The sequence below is a fragment of the Salvelinus namaycush genome, chromosome 30 (genome assembly GCF_016432855.1).
Source record: "Salvelinus namaycush isolate Seneca chromosome 30, SaNama_1.0, whole genome shotgun sequence".
Lineage (NCBI taxonomy): Eukaryota > Metazoa > Chordata > Actinopteri > Salmoniformes > Salmonidae > Salvelinus > Salvelinus namaycush.
This window is the reverse complement of record NC_052336.1, coordinates 1,231,126-1,246,393: the sequence shown is the minus strand read 5'-3', so window position 1 is coordinate 1,246,393 and position 15,268 is coordinate 1,231,126. Positions and strand designations below refer to the sequence as shown.

At 49.6% G+C, this 15,268-nt stretch overlaps 1 protein-coding gene across 1 annotated transcript in view; it reads right to left on the bottom strand.

The window, feature by feature from the left end:
* LOC120024755 (liprin-alpha-1-like) overlaps positions 1-15,268 on the bottom strand; it is an 88,506-nt gene that overhangs the window by 32,719 nt on the left and 40,519 nt on the right. The window contains exons 6-14 of the mRNA XM_038969040.1: positions 12,880-12,981; positions 12,421-12,642; positions 12,120-12,266; positions 7,243-7,377; positions 3,554-3,637; positions 3,062-3,230; positions 1,118-1,197; positions 411-573; positions 155-301 (exon numbers count right to left, since the gene is read on the bottom strand). Of these exons, the coding sequence (XP_038824968.1) occupies positions 155-301; positions 411-573; positions 1,118-1,197; positions 3,062-3,230; positions 3,554-3,637; positions 7,243-7,377; positions 12,120-12,266; positions 12,421-12,642; positions 12,880-12,981 (1,249 nt within the window). The remainder of the gene's footprint in view (positions 1-154; positions 302-410; positions 574-1,117; positions 1,198-3,061; positions 3,231-3,553; positions 3,638-7,242; positions 7,378-12,119; positions 12,267-12,420; positions 12,643-12,879; positions 12,982-15,268) is intronic.

The following is a 15,268-nucleotide window of genomic DNA, read 5'->3' as shown; positions in this document are numbered from 1 at the left end:
CAGTTTTGTGGCCGGGAGAGACTTCAACACAGACAATGGATAGCTGTCTGATGAACTGAAACTCAGTATCTAGGTCCACCAGACAGACAGACCCCGCTGCCATAGTCCGTTTAAACTGTCCCTCACTAGGACACACAGGGCTGTGGGGGTTCACCTTGGGGTTCGTCCGTAGCGCGGCGAGACGCCCCTTCTGGGGCCGCCTCAGCACCAGCGCGCGCCGTATTTGGTCCTGAGTGGCTGTCCATCATGCTGATAGGCCGACGCCGGGTACCTGATCTGGGGTGCTGCTTGGTGAGACCGCCTGAGTGCGCACGGCACACACCACACCAGCACAAACGCAAGGCCAGACACACACACACAAAATTTCAATCACAAAGAAAAGAGGTGGGCGAGACGCCAAGAGCACTGGCCAATCTGGCGTGGGCCCGAGTCCAGACAGAGTCCCAGGAACAGCCCATGATAAAGTTGATTATTTAGCCCATGGTGCAGGGCAGTGATATGTTGCTCCTGGTTCCTTTCCTCTGGCTTGCTCGTTCTCCGCCCGCATCGTCTCAATCTGGGCAATAGCTGCTCCTGGAAGGAGGGAGAGGGAGAGGGGGAGAGGAGGGGGTAGGAAGAGGAGGAGGGGGTAGGAAGAGAGGAGGTGGTGAGACAGAAGAGCGTGGACGGACAGGGGGTGAGGAGGGAGGGAAGAGGCAAGGGGAGAGGGGAAGGGGTAGAAGAGAGGTGAAGGAGGGGGAGAGGGCGAGGGAGGGGGTAGGAAGAGATGGAAGGAGGTGGAGAGGGAGGGAAGAGGAAGGGGGCGAGGGTAGGAAGAGAGGAAGGAGGGGGAGAGTGGAGGAGGAGGGGTAGGATGGAGATGGAAGGAGGGGGAGAGGTGAGCGGGGAGGGGGAGAGGGTATGAAGTGAGATGGAATGAGGGTGGGTAGGGGAGAGGGAGGGAGAGGGAGAGGGGAGAGAGGGTTGGTAGGAAGAGAGGGAATGAGGGGGGAGAGGAGGGACAAATGACAGAATGGCAGGATGTCGCATGGCATGAAGAATCCAACACAGGCGATGGACAACTCTTCTAGTTCTGTTCAGAGGATATGCAGCAGCCAGAGTCAACCGAGTGCCTTACCTTCTCATGGGTTGTGCTGTGTTTGTCACTCACCAGCTTCTTACTGATGCTCCACCATCTCTGGGCACTCAAGGCCGTTTCTGGTGGAGAAGAGACAGCACATGATAATCAGCACAGTATTGTTTTCATCTTATAGATAAGATGACCACCTCTATGGGGTCCCAGCTTAGAGCTTCAGCTATACGATCGCTTTGGACCACAGTCATTGTCCCAGCTTGGTTGCATCTATAGATAATGACCAGCACGCGTGCATTGTCCCGCGTGGTTCAAGCCTATAGATATTGACCAGCAAGCATTGTGTCCCAGGCTTGGTTTTCATCTATTAATAATACCACATAGGGATTTCATAAGAGAGAGAAAGTGTTACAAGGGAGGTGAGGCATTGGTCGCCCCAGCTTGGTTTCATCTTATAGATAATACCACAAGCATTTTGTCCCATCTTGGTTCTCTATAGATAATGACCCACAGCATTGTCGCCAGCTTGGTTCATCTATAGATAATGACCACAGCATTGGTCCCAGCTTTGTTCACATACGTGATAGTATGAATGACCACAGCAGTTGTCCCCAGATTGGTTCATCAATAGATAATACACGCAATAGTCCCAAATTGGTTCATCTATAATAATGACAACCCAGCTTGGTTCTATTCTATAGATAATGCTCCACAAGCATTGTCCCAGTTGGTTCTCTAATAGATTAGCTGACCACAGCATGTCCCAGACTTTGATATCATCTATAGATAGAAATAACCACACATAGTGTCCCCAGCTTGTTCATCTATAGATAATGACCCACTAGCATTGTCCCAGATGGTTTCAGGCTACACTAGGTACGGGTAAAAATGACATGCCATTTAGCATGTTCCTACCCACCTGGTCCTTAGGGCAGAACCCATCCTCTCCTTGAGGTGAAGCTGTAACCTAACCCACCCACCTTGTCCTCTTGGGTATCCTAACCCACCCACATTGTCCTCTAGGGTGTAACCTAACCCACCCACCTTGTCCTCTAGGGTGTATCCTAACCCACCCACCTTGTCCTCTAGGGTGTAACCTAACCCACCCACCTTGTCCTCTAGGGGTGTAACCTAACCCACCCACCTTGTCCTCTAGGGCAGACATCCTCTCCTTGAGGTGAAGCTGTAACCTAACCCACCCACCTTGTCCTCTAGGGTGTAACCTAACCCATCCACCTTGTCCTCTAGGGTGTATCCTAACCCACCCACCTTGTCCTCTAGGGTGTAACCTAACCCACCACCTTGTCCTCTAGGGTGTATCCTAACCCACCCACCTTGTCCTCTAGGGGGTACCCTAACCCATCCACCTGGAACTCTAGGGTGTATCCTAACCCACCCACTTGTCCTCTAGGGTGTATACCTAACCCACCCACCTTGTCCTCTAGGGTGTAACCTAACCCACCCACCTTGTCCTCTAGGGTGTAACCTAACCCACCCACCTTGTCCTCTAGGGTGTAACCTAACCCACCCACCTTGTCCTCTAGGGTGTAACCTAACCCACCCACCTTGTCCTCTAGGGTGTAACCTAACCCACCCACCTTGTGCTCTAGGGTGTATCCTAACCCACCCACCTTGTCCTCTAGGGTGTAACCTAACCCACCCACCTTGTCCTCTAGGGTGTATCCTAACCCACCCACCTTGTCCTCTAGTGTGTATCCTAACCCACCCACCTTGTCCTCTAGGTGTAACCTAACCCACCCACCTTGTCCTCTAGGGTGTAACCTAACCCACCCACCTTGTCCTCTAGGGTGTAACCTAACCACCCACCTTGTCCTCTAGTGTGTATCCTAACCCACCCACCTTGTCCTCTAGGGTGTAACCTAACCCACCCACCTTGTCCTCTAGGGTGTAACCTAACCCACCCCACCTTGTCCTCTAGGGTGTATCCTAACCCACCCACCTTGTCCTCTAGGGTGTATCCTAACCCACCCACCTTGTCCTCTAGGGTGTAACCTAACCCACCCACCTTGTCCTCTAGGGCAGACATCCTCTCCTTGAGGTGAAGCTGTAGCCTCTCGTTGGACTCTGACAGCAGCTTGTCCACCGTCTCCGACAGACGCCTGTTGTGCTCCTCGTTCATCTTCTCCCTCTGGCGCGCCTTCACAACACAAACACTAATCAGAAAAGCTAGCCAGGCAGAGCAGAAAAACCTACCGGTTCCTTATGAAAGGAAACATTTCACAACACACATTTTAATTGTTTTCTTTCCATTTTCTGTTAATTAATGGATCTTTTGGTTGTATGAGGTAAAATCTTAAATTACTTATTTGAATGAGAATGAGGGTGAATATATTGTCTACAATGAAAGTACAATGTTAAAATCAGACAGTCCAATGACCACATCTGTAAACATTCACCAACTTCTGCCCAACAACACAGACTGACTGACAGACAGACGACCTTTGACCCTATCCGTCTCACCCTGAGCAGTTCCTGGTTCTTCTCCTCCAGCTGAGTCTCCATCTGCCTCACCCTCTCCTCCACGTTGCCATGACGCTCCTCCGCCTGCGGGACAGACAGAGTCAAACACCTCATCCTTGCAACAACAAAAATAATACATTCCCTAAGCTCTACCATTTGTACAGATCTGAGAGGGCTGGGTCGGTAAGAGGACTGGAGAAGTTGAAGAGGGCTGGCTAGGTGTGTAAGCTTCTTTCAGATCAATACAAATGAACCTGGAGAAGGATGGAACTGAAAAGGCCCAGTCAGAGGCTTGGTACCATATAGGTTCATGTTAGGGGTTATATGGGGGGGTTGAGGTGCCCATCTACCCACAAACACCAGCACCAAGAACCAACTACAGCCAGCCAGTAGCAGCCATGCACCAGCAGAGACAGGGGACATGACAGAGGGACACGGAGCAGTACAGCCAAGCCCCATAAAAGCACCATGACTACATTCCAGACAGAATACACAGACTAGAGACAAGGGGATCTGAGGGGGAAGAAGGGGAAACTCTTCATGTTAATGGCTCTACAGTGTGCTTAGACAAATGTGGAAAGGGGAGAGAGTTACTGGCTAAAGGGAAGTATACTGTAGCAATCCAGCGCGGGGTGATCCAAAGTAACCAAGAACATTTGAACATTAAAATAAAAAGTTAATCAACATGCCAGCGCGAGTTTGGAAAAGTCAATTAGTCCGGAGAAAGCAGTCTCCTTAGTGTCCGGGCACTATTCTAAAACCCTGGTAGGAGGGGGTTCCTAGACCCTCTGAGCAAATTAAGTAGCACTTCCTGTTTGTGTCAGATCATAAACTATTATTAGAGGCTGGGGGAGAGGAGTTGTGCACAGAAATACACTTTAAACATAGATCAGCAGTGCCAAGCTAAGCTGGCAGAATTAGACCACTGGGCGGGGGTAAGAGATGGGGCTGGGGTGTGAGGGTATTGGGGGAGGTTTAGGGGTGATTGTAGCCAGTGTACCTTCCTCTGTGTCTTGGCGTCCTTAGAGCTCGAGGTGTCAGGCTAGGGAAGTTGGGGAGGAGGGGGGGTAAAGGTTGAGGACAGACCAAACGAGGAACAGAGAGGAGAAGACGACAGTGTGAGAGATGAGAGCAAGAGAGAGAGCAGGAGGTACTTTAGGACAAGAGGGAATAGAGTTTTAGTGCAGCTAAATACCGCGGACCGGCCGACAGTACTAAAGACCGAACTGGCAGACAGGACTAAAGACCGAACTGGCAGACAGTACTAAAGACAGGACTAAAGACCGCAGACTGACAGGACTAAAGACCGAACTGGCAGACAGGACTAAAGACCGAACTGGCAGACAGTACTAAAGACCGAACTGGCAGACAGGACTAAAGACTGCAGACAGACAGTACTAAAGACCGAACTGGCAGACAGGACTAAAGACTGCAGACAGACAGACAGGACTAAAGACCGCAGACTGACAGACAGGACTAAAGACTGCAGACAGACAGACAGGACTAAAGACCGCAGACTGACAGACAGGACTAAAGACCGCAGACTGACAGGACTAGAGACCGCAGACTGACAGACAGGACTAGAGACCGCAGACTGACAGACAGGACTAGAGACCGAACTGGCAGACAGGACTAAAGACCGCAGACTGGCAGACAGGACTAAAGACCGCAGACTGACAGACAGGACTAAAGACCGCGGACTGACAGACAGGACTTCAGCAGAGATTACTAGACAGGACTTAATTACAATAACAAGAGACTGGAGGTAGCTGGGTGGAGGTGGTTGGGTGGAGGTAGCTGAGTGGAGGTAGCTGGGTGGTTGGGTGGAGGTAGCTGGGTGGAGGTAGCTGGGTGGAGGTAGCTGGGTGGAGGTGGTTGGGTGGAGGTAGCTGGGTGGTTGGGTGGAGGTAGCTGGGTGGAGGTGGTTGGGTGGAGGTAGCTGGGTGGAGGTAGCTGGGTGGAGGTAGCTGGGTGGAGGTAGCTGGGTGGAGGTAGCTGGGTGGAGGTAGCTGGGTGGTTGGGTGGAGGTAGCTGGGTGGAGGTAGCTGGGTGGAGGTAGCTGGGTGGAGGTGGTTGGGTAGCTGGGTGGAGGTAGCTGGGTGGAGGTAGCTGGGTGGAGGTAGCTGGGTGGAGGTAGCTGGGTGGAGGTGGTTGGGTGGAGGTAGCTGGGTGGAGGTAGCTGGGTGGAGGTAGCTGGGTGGAGGTAGCTGGGTGGAGGTAGCTGGGTGGAGGTAGCTGGGTGGAGGTAGCTGGGTGCAGGAAGCTGGGTGGCTGGGTGGAGGTAGCTGGGTGGCTGGGTGGAGGTAGCTGGGTGGCTGGGTGGAGGTAGCTGGGTGCAGGGAGCTGGGTGGCTGGGTGGAGGTAGCTGGGTGGTTGGGTGGAGGTAGCTGGGTGCAGGAAGCTGGGTGGTTGGTGGAGGTAGCTGGGTGGTTGGGTGGAGGTAGCTGGGTGGAGGTAGCTGGGTGGTTGGAGGTAGCTAGAGGGCTGGGTGGAGGTAGCTGGGTAGAGGTAGCTGGGTGGCTGGGTGGCTGGGTGGAGGTAGCTGGGTGGCGGTAGCTGGGTGGCGGTAGCTGGGTGGTGTGGCAGTGACAGGTTCTACACTTAACTCTCTGCCTCTTAAAGAGTTAAAAGGAAGAGAGGAAAGAGAGGAGAGAGATATCTTTTTGGCATCCTTCCCCAGATCTGTGCCTCAACACAATCCTGTCTCGGAGCTCTACGGACAATTCCTTTGACCTCAATTCTTGGTTTTTGCCCTGACATGCCCTGTCAACTGTGGGACCTTATATAGACGTGTGTGCCTTTCCAAATCATGTCCAATCAATTGAATTTACCACAGGTGGACTCCAATCAAGTTGTAGAATCATCTCAAGGATGATCAATGGAAACAGGATGCACCTGAGCTCAATCACGAGTCTCATAGCAAAGGGTCTGAATACTTATGTAAATAAGGTATTTATGTTTTATTTATTTATATATATACATTTGCAAAAATGGCAACAAAAAAACGGTTTTTGCTTTGTCATTATGGGTTATTGTGTGTAGATTGATCAGGGGGAAAAATATATTTTTTAATCAATTTTAGAATAAGGCTGTAACGTAACAAAATGTGGAAAAGGTCAAGGGGTCTGAATACTTTCCCGAATGCACTGTATATAGTCGCCCCATTTGAATATGTTTTTTTTCTTCCATAAGTATTTTCACAAATTCCCTTCTAGTGTCCTAAAGTAGTCCAAAGGTTAGTATTTGGTCCCATATTCCTAGCACACAATGAACACATCGAGCTGGTGACTACAAACCTCTTGGATGCATCTTAAGGTTGTGTTTCAAATTACGTTTTTGCCCCAATAGAAACTGAATTGTGAACTACGTATTGTGTCACTTTTATTGTAAATAGGAACAGAATATGTTTCTAAACGTTTCTATATTTAAAATGTGGATGCTACCACGATTATGGATAATCATGAATGGATCCTGAATAATGATGAATGAGAAAGTTAGAGGAACGAAGTACACACACACACACACACACACACACACACACACACACACACACACACACACACACACACACACACACACACACACACACACACACACACACACACACACACACACACGGGGAAAGGATGGGAAATGGAGCGGAGTGTCTCAGGAGGCATGATGTTTGACGGCGTGGAGGCGAGACTGACCTTGGTGAGGGCCGCCACCCTCTGGGCTAGCTCCGCCTCCACCTCGGGCAGAGTCTCCGCCTTCCTGATGGTCTGCTGCAGCTTCTGCTCGGCCAGCTCTAAACGCTCCTGCAGCTGCCTGTTCCTCTCCTCTGTCTGCAGATCAAACACAATCAATCAATCATATTAATCAATACATTACAACAGTTCCTTTTCTGTAGATCAAACACAATCAATCAATCATATTAATCAATACATTACAACGGTTCCTCTCCTCTGTCTGCAGATCAAACACATTAATCAATACATTACAACGGTTCCTCTCCTCTGTCTGTAGATCAAACATTAATCAATACATTACAACGGTTCCTCTCCTCTGTCTGTAGATCAAACATTAATCAATACATTACAACGGTTCCTCTCCTCTGTCTGTAGATCAAACATTAATCAATACATTACAACGGTTCCTCTCTGTCTGTAGATCAAACATTAATCAATACATTACAACGGTTCCTCTCCTCTGTCTGCAGATCAAACACATTAATCAATACATTACAACGGTTCCTCTCCTCTGTCTGTAGATCAAACATTAATCAATACATTACAACGGTTCCTCTCTGTCTGTAGATCAAACATTAATCAATACATTACAACGGTTCCTCTCCTCTGTCTGCAGATCAAACATTAATCAATACATTACAACGGTTCCTCTCTGTCTGTAGATCAAACACACATCATCAATATTGTCATCCAGGGGTGTCAAAACCATGTATTAGGATGATGATTAGCGGATTATCATTCTTCATCTGAATGTCTTCTTCCTACGTCATGGGAACAGACAAACCACAATATCAGAACGAGACCACCTGTGTAAACTCAGCTTAACTGATTCTGACCACTTTAGAATAAGACATATCAGTAAACATCTCCAAATGGTGTCAGAGTTTAGGTACCGTCTTGTTGGCCTGGGGGATGATACAGTGTTTAGGTACCGTCTTGTTGGCCTGGGGGATGATACAGTGTTTAGGTACCGTCTTGTTGGACTGGGGGTTGATACACAGTGTTTAGGTACCGTCTTGTTGGACTGGGGGTTGATACACAGTGTTTAGGTACCGTCTTGTTGGCCTGGGGGATGATATACAGTGTTTAGGTACCGTCTTGTTGGCCTGGGGGATGATACACAGTGTTTAGGTACCGTCTTGTTGGCCTGGGGATGATATACAGTGTTTAGGTACCGTCTTGTTGGCCTGGGGGATGATACAGTGTTTAGGTACCGTCTTGTTGGACTGGGGGTTGATACACAGTGTTTAGGTACCGTCTTGTTGGCCTGGGGGATGATACAGTGTTTAGGTACCGTCTTGTTGGCCTGGGGGATGATATACAGTGTTTAGGTACCGTCTTGTTGGCCTGGGGGATGATATACAGTGTTTAGGTACCGTCTTGTTGGCCTGGTGTCTGATACAGTGTTTAGGTACCGTCTTGTTGGCCTGGGGGATGATACACAGTGTTTAGGTACCGTCTTGTTGGCCTGGTGTCTGATACAGTGTTTAGGTACCGTCTTGTTGGCCTGGGGGATGATACAGTGTTTAGGTACCGTCTTGTTGGCCTGGGGGATGATGCAGTGTTTAGGTACCGTCTTGCTGGCCTGGGGGATGATACACAGTGTTTGGGTATCGTCTTGTTGGCCTAGGGGATGATACACAGTGTTTGGGTACCGTCTTGTTGGCCTAGGGGATGATACACAGTGTTTGGGTACCGTCTTGTTGGCCTAGGGGATGATACATAGTGTTTAGGTACCGTCTTGTTGGCCTGGGGGATGATACACAGTGTTTAGGTACCGTCTTGTTGGCCTAGGGTATGATACACAGTGTTTAGGTACCGTCGAGTTGGCCTGGTGTCTGATACAGTGTTTAGGTACCGTCTTGTTGGCCTGGGGGATGATACACAGTGTTTAGGTACCGTCTTGTTGGCCTGGGGGATGATACACAGTGTTTAGGTACCGTCTTGTTGGCCTGGGGGATGATAGTGTTTAGGTACCGTCTTGTTGGCCTGGGGGATGATACACAGTGTTTAGGTACCGTCTTGTTGGCCTGGGGGATGATACACAGTGTTTAGGTACGGTCTTGTTGGCCTGGGGGATGATACACAGTGTTTAGGTACCGTCTTGTTGGCCTGGGGGATGATACACAGTGTTTAGGTACCGTCTTGTTGGCCTGGGGGATGATACACAGTGTTTAGGTACCGTCTTGTTGGCCTGGGGGATGATACACAGTGTTTAGGTACCGTCTTGTTGGCCTGGGGGATGATACACAGTGTTTAGGTACCGTCTTGTTGGCCTGGTGTCTGATACAGTGTTTAGGTACCGTCTTGTTGGCCTGGGGGTTGATACACAGTGTTTAGGTACCGTCTTGTTGGCCTGGGGGATGATACACAGTGTTTAGGTACCGTTTTGTTGGCCTGGGGTTGATATACAGTGTTTAGGTACCGTCTTGTTGGCCTGGTGTCTGATACAGTGTTTAGGTACCGTCTTGTTGGCCTGGAGGATGATACACAGTGTTTAGGTATCGTCGAGTTGGCCTGGTGTCTGATACAGTGTTTAGGTACCGTCTTGTTGGCCTGGGGGTTGATACACAGTGTTTAGGTACCGTCTTGTTGTCCTGGGGGATGATACACAGTGTTTAGGTACCGTCTTGTTGGCCTAGGGGATGACTTGATAAACAAACTCCAATCTGGATGTAATATCCCTGCTATAACAAGGCTAGCTATCTTCTCTGTTAGCCGTCTCCCTCCCTCCCTCCCTCCTCTCCTCTCCCCTCCCCTCCAGCAGCGTGCTGGCCCAGTTCTGGCAGCATGGAGGCACAGACTAAAAGAGAAACCACCAATAGAGATTAGAAAAAGAGAGAAGAGATCGAGGCAAGAAAGAAAACAGAAGGAGGGGAAGAGGACATACAAGAGAAGAGCAGGCAGACCAGAGAGAAAATAGAGAGAGAGAAGTGAATGTGTCTGAGGCGTCTGATTCAGTGCCTGCTGCGTTGGGCAGTCTGTGAATGCACGAGAAGGGGTCCAGGACCCTGCAGGCTCTTCCTGCTGTCGGAAAGAGCAGACAATCACACTAACCCCCCAAATAAACAAATCCTCAAAACACACACACACACACACACACACACCCAACCAAAATGGAAAAACCCTTGTGGGAAAAGTCAACTGAGGCTTCCTTACTGGTGGGCTGTAGCCCTGAGATACTGTAGGCTTCCTTACTGGTGGGCTGTAGCCCTGAGATACTGCAGGCTTCCTTACTGGTGGGCTGTAGACCTGATATACTGCAGGCTTCCTTACTGGTGGGCTGTAGACGTGAGATACTGCAGGCTTCCTTACTGGTGGGCTGTATCCCTGAGATACTGTAGGCTTCCTTACTGGTGGGCTGTAGCCCTGAGATACTGCAGGCTTCCTTACTGGTGGGCTGTAGACGTGAGATACTGCAGGCTTCCTTACTGGTGGGCGGTAGCCCTGAGATACTGTAGGCTTCCTTACTGGTGGGGCTGTAGACCTGAGATACTGTAGGCTTCCTTACTGGTGGGGCTGTAGACCTGAGATACTGTAGGCTTCCTTACTGGTGGGCTGTAGCCCTGAGATACTGTAGGCTTCCTTACTGGTGGGCTGTAGCCCTGAGATACTGTAGGCTTCCTTACTGGTGGGCTGTAGATGTGAGATACTGTAGGCTTCCTTACTGGTGGGCTGTAGATGTAAGATACTGTAGGCTTCCTTACTGGTGGGCTGTAGCCCTGAGATACTGTAGGCTTCCTTACTGGTGGGGCTGTAGACCTGAGATACTGTAGGCTTCCTTACTGGTGGGCGGTAGCCCTGAGATACTGTAGGCTTCCTTACTGGTGAACTGTAGCCCTGAGATACTGTAGGCTTCCTTACTGGTGGGCTGTAGCCCTGAGATACTGTAGGCTTCCTTACTGGTGGGCTGTAGCCCTGAGATACTGTAGGCTTCCTTACTGGTGGGCTGTAGCCCTGAGATACTGTAGGCTTCCTTACTGGTGGGCGGTAGCCCTGAGATACTGTAGGCTTCCTTACTGGTGGGGCTGTAGCCCTGAGATACTGTAGGCTTCCTTACTGGTGGGCTGTAGACCTGAGATACTGCAGGCTTCCTTACTGGTGGGCTGTAGCCCTGAGATACTGTAGGCTTCCTTACTGGTGGGCTGTAGCCCTGAGATACTGTAGGCTTCCTTACTGGTGGGCTGTAGCCCTGAGATACTGTAGGCTTCCTTACTGGTGGGCTGTAGCCCTGAGATACTGTAGGCTTCCTTACTGGTGGGCTGTAGCCCTGAGATACTGCAGGCTTCCTTACTGGTGGGCTGTAGACCTGAGATACTGCAGGCTTCCTTACTGGTGGGCTGTAGCCCTGAGATACTGCAGGCTTCCTTACTGGTGGGCTGTAGCCCTGAGATACTGTAGGCTTCCTTACTGGTGGGCTGTAGCCCTGAGATACTGCAGGCTTCCTTACTGGTGGGCTGTAGCCCTGAGATACTGTAGGCTTCCTTACTGGTGGGCTGTAGCCCTGAGATACTGTAGGCTTCCTTACTGGTGGGCTGTAGCCCTGAGATACTGTAGGCTTCCTTACTGGTGGGCTGTAGCCCTGAGATACTGCAGGCTTCCTTACTGGTGGGCTGTAGCCCTGAGATACTGCAGGCTTCCTTACTGGTGGGCTGTAGACCTGAGATACTGTAGGCGACCTTACTGGTGTATAGTCTCTGTATGACTGCTCCGATCTTGCTGTTGGTTCGATTGGTGTGTGTGTGTGTGTGTGTGTGTGTGTGTGTGTGTGTGTGTGTGTGTGTGTGTGTGTGTGTGTGTGTGTACATGCAAGTGTGTGTGTGTGTGTGTGTACTGACCTGTCGGAACAGGGACTCCTTGTTGGCCACTTCGTTCTCCAGCTTGTCATTGAGGTCGTGTACGGAGGTGGCCTCTCGCTGCGCTGCCAAGTACCTCTTCTCCAGGGTGACGATACGCTCCTCTATGTCCTCCTTCTGGGCCATAGACTAGACGGGACAGAGAGAGAGACGGATACGTTTAACACACACACACACACTACACTCGTATACACACACACACCATTACACAAACATACACAATCCTTACATAAAAACACACCCGTCTCTCTGCAGGCGTGTTAGTAACGCTAACATCCAGTACCTCTCGTATGTCTCTCTGCAGGCGTGTGTTCAAGTCTTCACTCTTGATGAGGTCCTTGCGCGCCGTGTCCAGGTCCTCCTCCAGCTCGCTGATGCGTCCCGTCATGGCCGCCATGCGCTCCATCATCTGCCCCAGGTCTGACGTCTGTCTCGCCACCACCTCCTGCAGCTCTCCCACCTTCCCCTGGTCCTCCTCCTGGCTCAGAGAGCCGTCTGACGACCTCTACAGACAAGTCAGCGTTTAGGTTTCTTAAAGATAGAAACAACTAGGACATGACCTATAACCCCTGACCCTTCCCCTGGTCCTCCTCCTGGCTCAGAGAGCCGTTCTACCGCTAGTTGGGAGAGGAGGACAGTAGATATTAAATGGTGCAGAGCACGGCCTTCGAAGTCTTGTGGTGGTTTTATCTTCCTTATTTAAATACACTGACTAAGTCTCTCTGGATAAAAGGTTTCCTACCTTGCCGTTTGTGCTTGGGGTGTTTTCAGAGTTGTGGTTGAGCCCTTCCATTCCGTCGCCTAGCGACCTCTTCTGGACGTTCTGCTCTCTCAGATAGGACATCTAGGAGAAGATAGTACTTTATTAATACCCCAAAGGGGAGATTTGATTGGACCAGCCAATACATAGAAGACCAATAAATACCCAATAAAGCACAACAGAACCCAGACACTAAGAGAAGCACATCATTAATGATTAGAAGAAACGAAGGGTTCATGTTAAAAAGACAACTAACACGGAACGCAAACCGGCTGCACGCTCGCGCCATAGTGCTCACATTTATCCCCCCCCCCCCCACACCAAACGGGATCACGACACGCAGGTTAAAATATCAAAACAAACTCTGAACCAATTACATGAATTTGGGGACAGGTCGAAAAGCATTAAACATGTATGGCAATTTAGCTAGTTAGCTTCCACTTGCTAGCTAATTTGTCCTATTTAGCTACCTTGCTGTTGCTAGTTCATTTGTCCTGAGATATAAACATTGAGTTGTTATTTTACCTGAAATGCACAAGGTCCTCTACTCCGACAATTAATCCACAGATAAAACGGTCAACTGAATCGTTTCTAGGCATCTCTCCTCCTTCCAGGCTTTTTCTTCTCTTGACTTTATATTGCGATTGGCAACTTTCATAAATTAGGTGCATTACCGCAACCGACCTCGTTCGTCTTTCAGTCACCCACGTGGGTATAACCAATGAGGAGATGGCACGTGGGTACCTGCTTCTATAAACCAATGAGGAGATGGGAGAGGCAGGACTTGCAGCGCGATCTGCGTCACAAATAGAACTGACTTCTATTTTCGTGCATGGCAACGCAGACGCTCGTTGGCGCGCGAGCAGTGTGTGTGTGCAATTATTGAATAATATAGATTTCATAATGTATTTTGTAACGCTCGCGAACGGTGTAGCCAGGGTATAAGGGACTCCACAGTCAGATCAGAGTACTGTTAAAAAGCCTCCTGAGAGACTCCACAGTCAGATCAGAGTACTGTTAAAAAGCCTCCTGAGAGACTCCACAGTCAGATCAGAGTACTGTTAAAAAGCCTCCTAAGGGACTCCACAGTCAGACCAGAGTACTGTTAAAAAGCCTCCTAAGGGAGTCCACAGTCAGATCAGAGTAGTGGTAAAAAGCCTCCTAAGGGAGTCCACAGTCAGATCGGAAGGCTTCTCAAAGTTAGCAGGCTAACTCATTCATTGATTCCACTTTGTCAAATCCCCAAACACAGATGACCCTCTGACTTTAAAAGTGAACAAACACACACTACTGCTTTAGAGGCAAGAGAAGATTCCTACTGAAACATACAGCTGAACTGGGGGGTGTATCACAGGAGGTTGGTGGCACCTTAATTGGGGAGGACAAACTCCTGATAATGGCTGGAGCGGCATAAGATGGAATGGTATCAAATACATCAAACACATGGTTTCCATGGTTTCCTTGAGTTTGATGCCATTCCATTCTCTCCGTTCCAGACATTATTATGAGCCGTCCTCCCCTCAGCAGCCTCCACTGGTGTGTGTGTTGTCTGGCCAACATTTTAAAAACAGTGAGTGAATGCATGAGACTGAAGCACCAGGGAAGAGTCCAGCTTGGGCTGTGAGCCTGACCACAACTATTCTAGTGCTGCCCGCCCCCGGTCAGGGACCAACCACACAAACGCATATATCCCTACACGGGCCAGGCAGACACGCTCTCCCCATCTTTCACAGCCGTGACGGTAGAGCTTGCAACTCCAGGATAGTGGGTTTGATTCCCGGGACCACCAGTAGGTAAAACATATTCAAGCATGACTAAGTCCCTTTGGATAATAGTGTCTGTTAAATGCCATATATTATGATGATGATATTAGTACGTAGCCACACACACGGCTGTGGCGGTTATGAATGTTAGCTTGTTCTCCATGTCATCTTATAATCCCACAGATGGAACAGACATTGTCATGCAAATTACAAAACGGTCCTTTAACTAACCGGAGGGTCCTTTAACTAACCGGAGGGTCCTTTAACTAACCGGAGGGTCCTTTAACTATCCGGAGGGTCCTTTAACTATCCGGAGGGTCCTTTAACTATCCGGAGGGTCCTTTAACTAACCGGAGGGTCCTTTAACTATCCGGAGGGTCCTTTAACTATCCGGAGGGTCCTTTAACTAACCGGAGGGTCATTTAACTAACCGGAGGGTCCTTTAACTAACCGGAGGGTCCTTTAACTAACCGGATGTCCTTTAATTAACCGGAGGGTCATTTAACTAACCGGAGGGGGGCACTTGTTTCAAGGTAGAATAACAGCATTCATTTATCCCTTTATATCTCTCTGGGAAGAAACACTACTGATCATCACAAAATAAATGT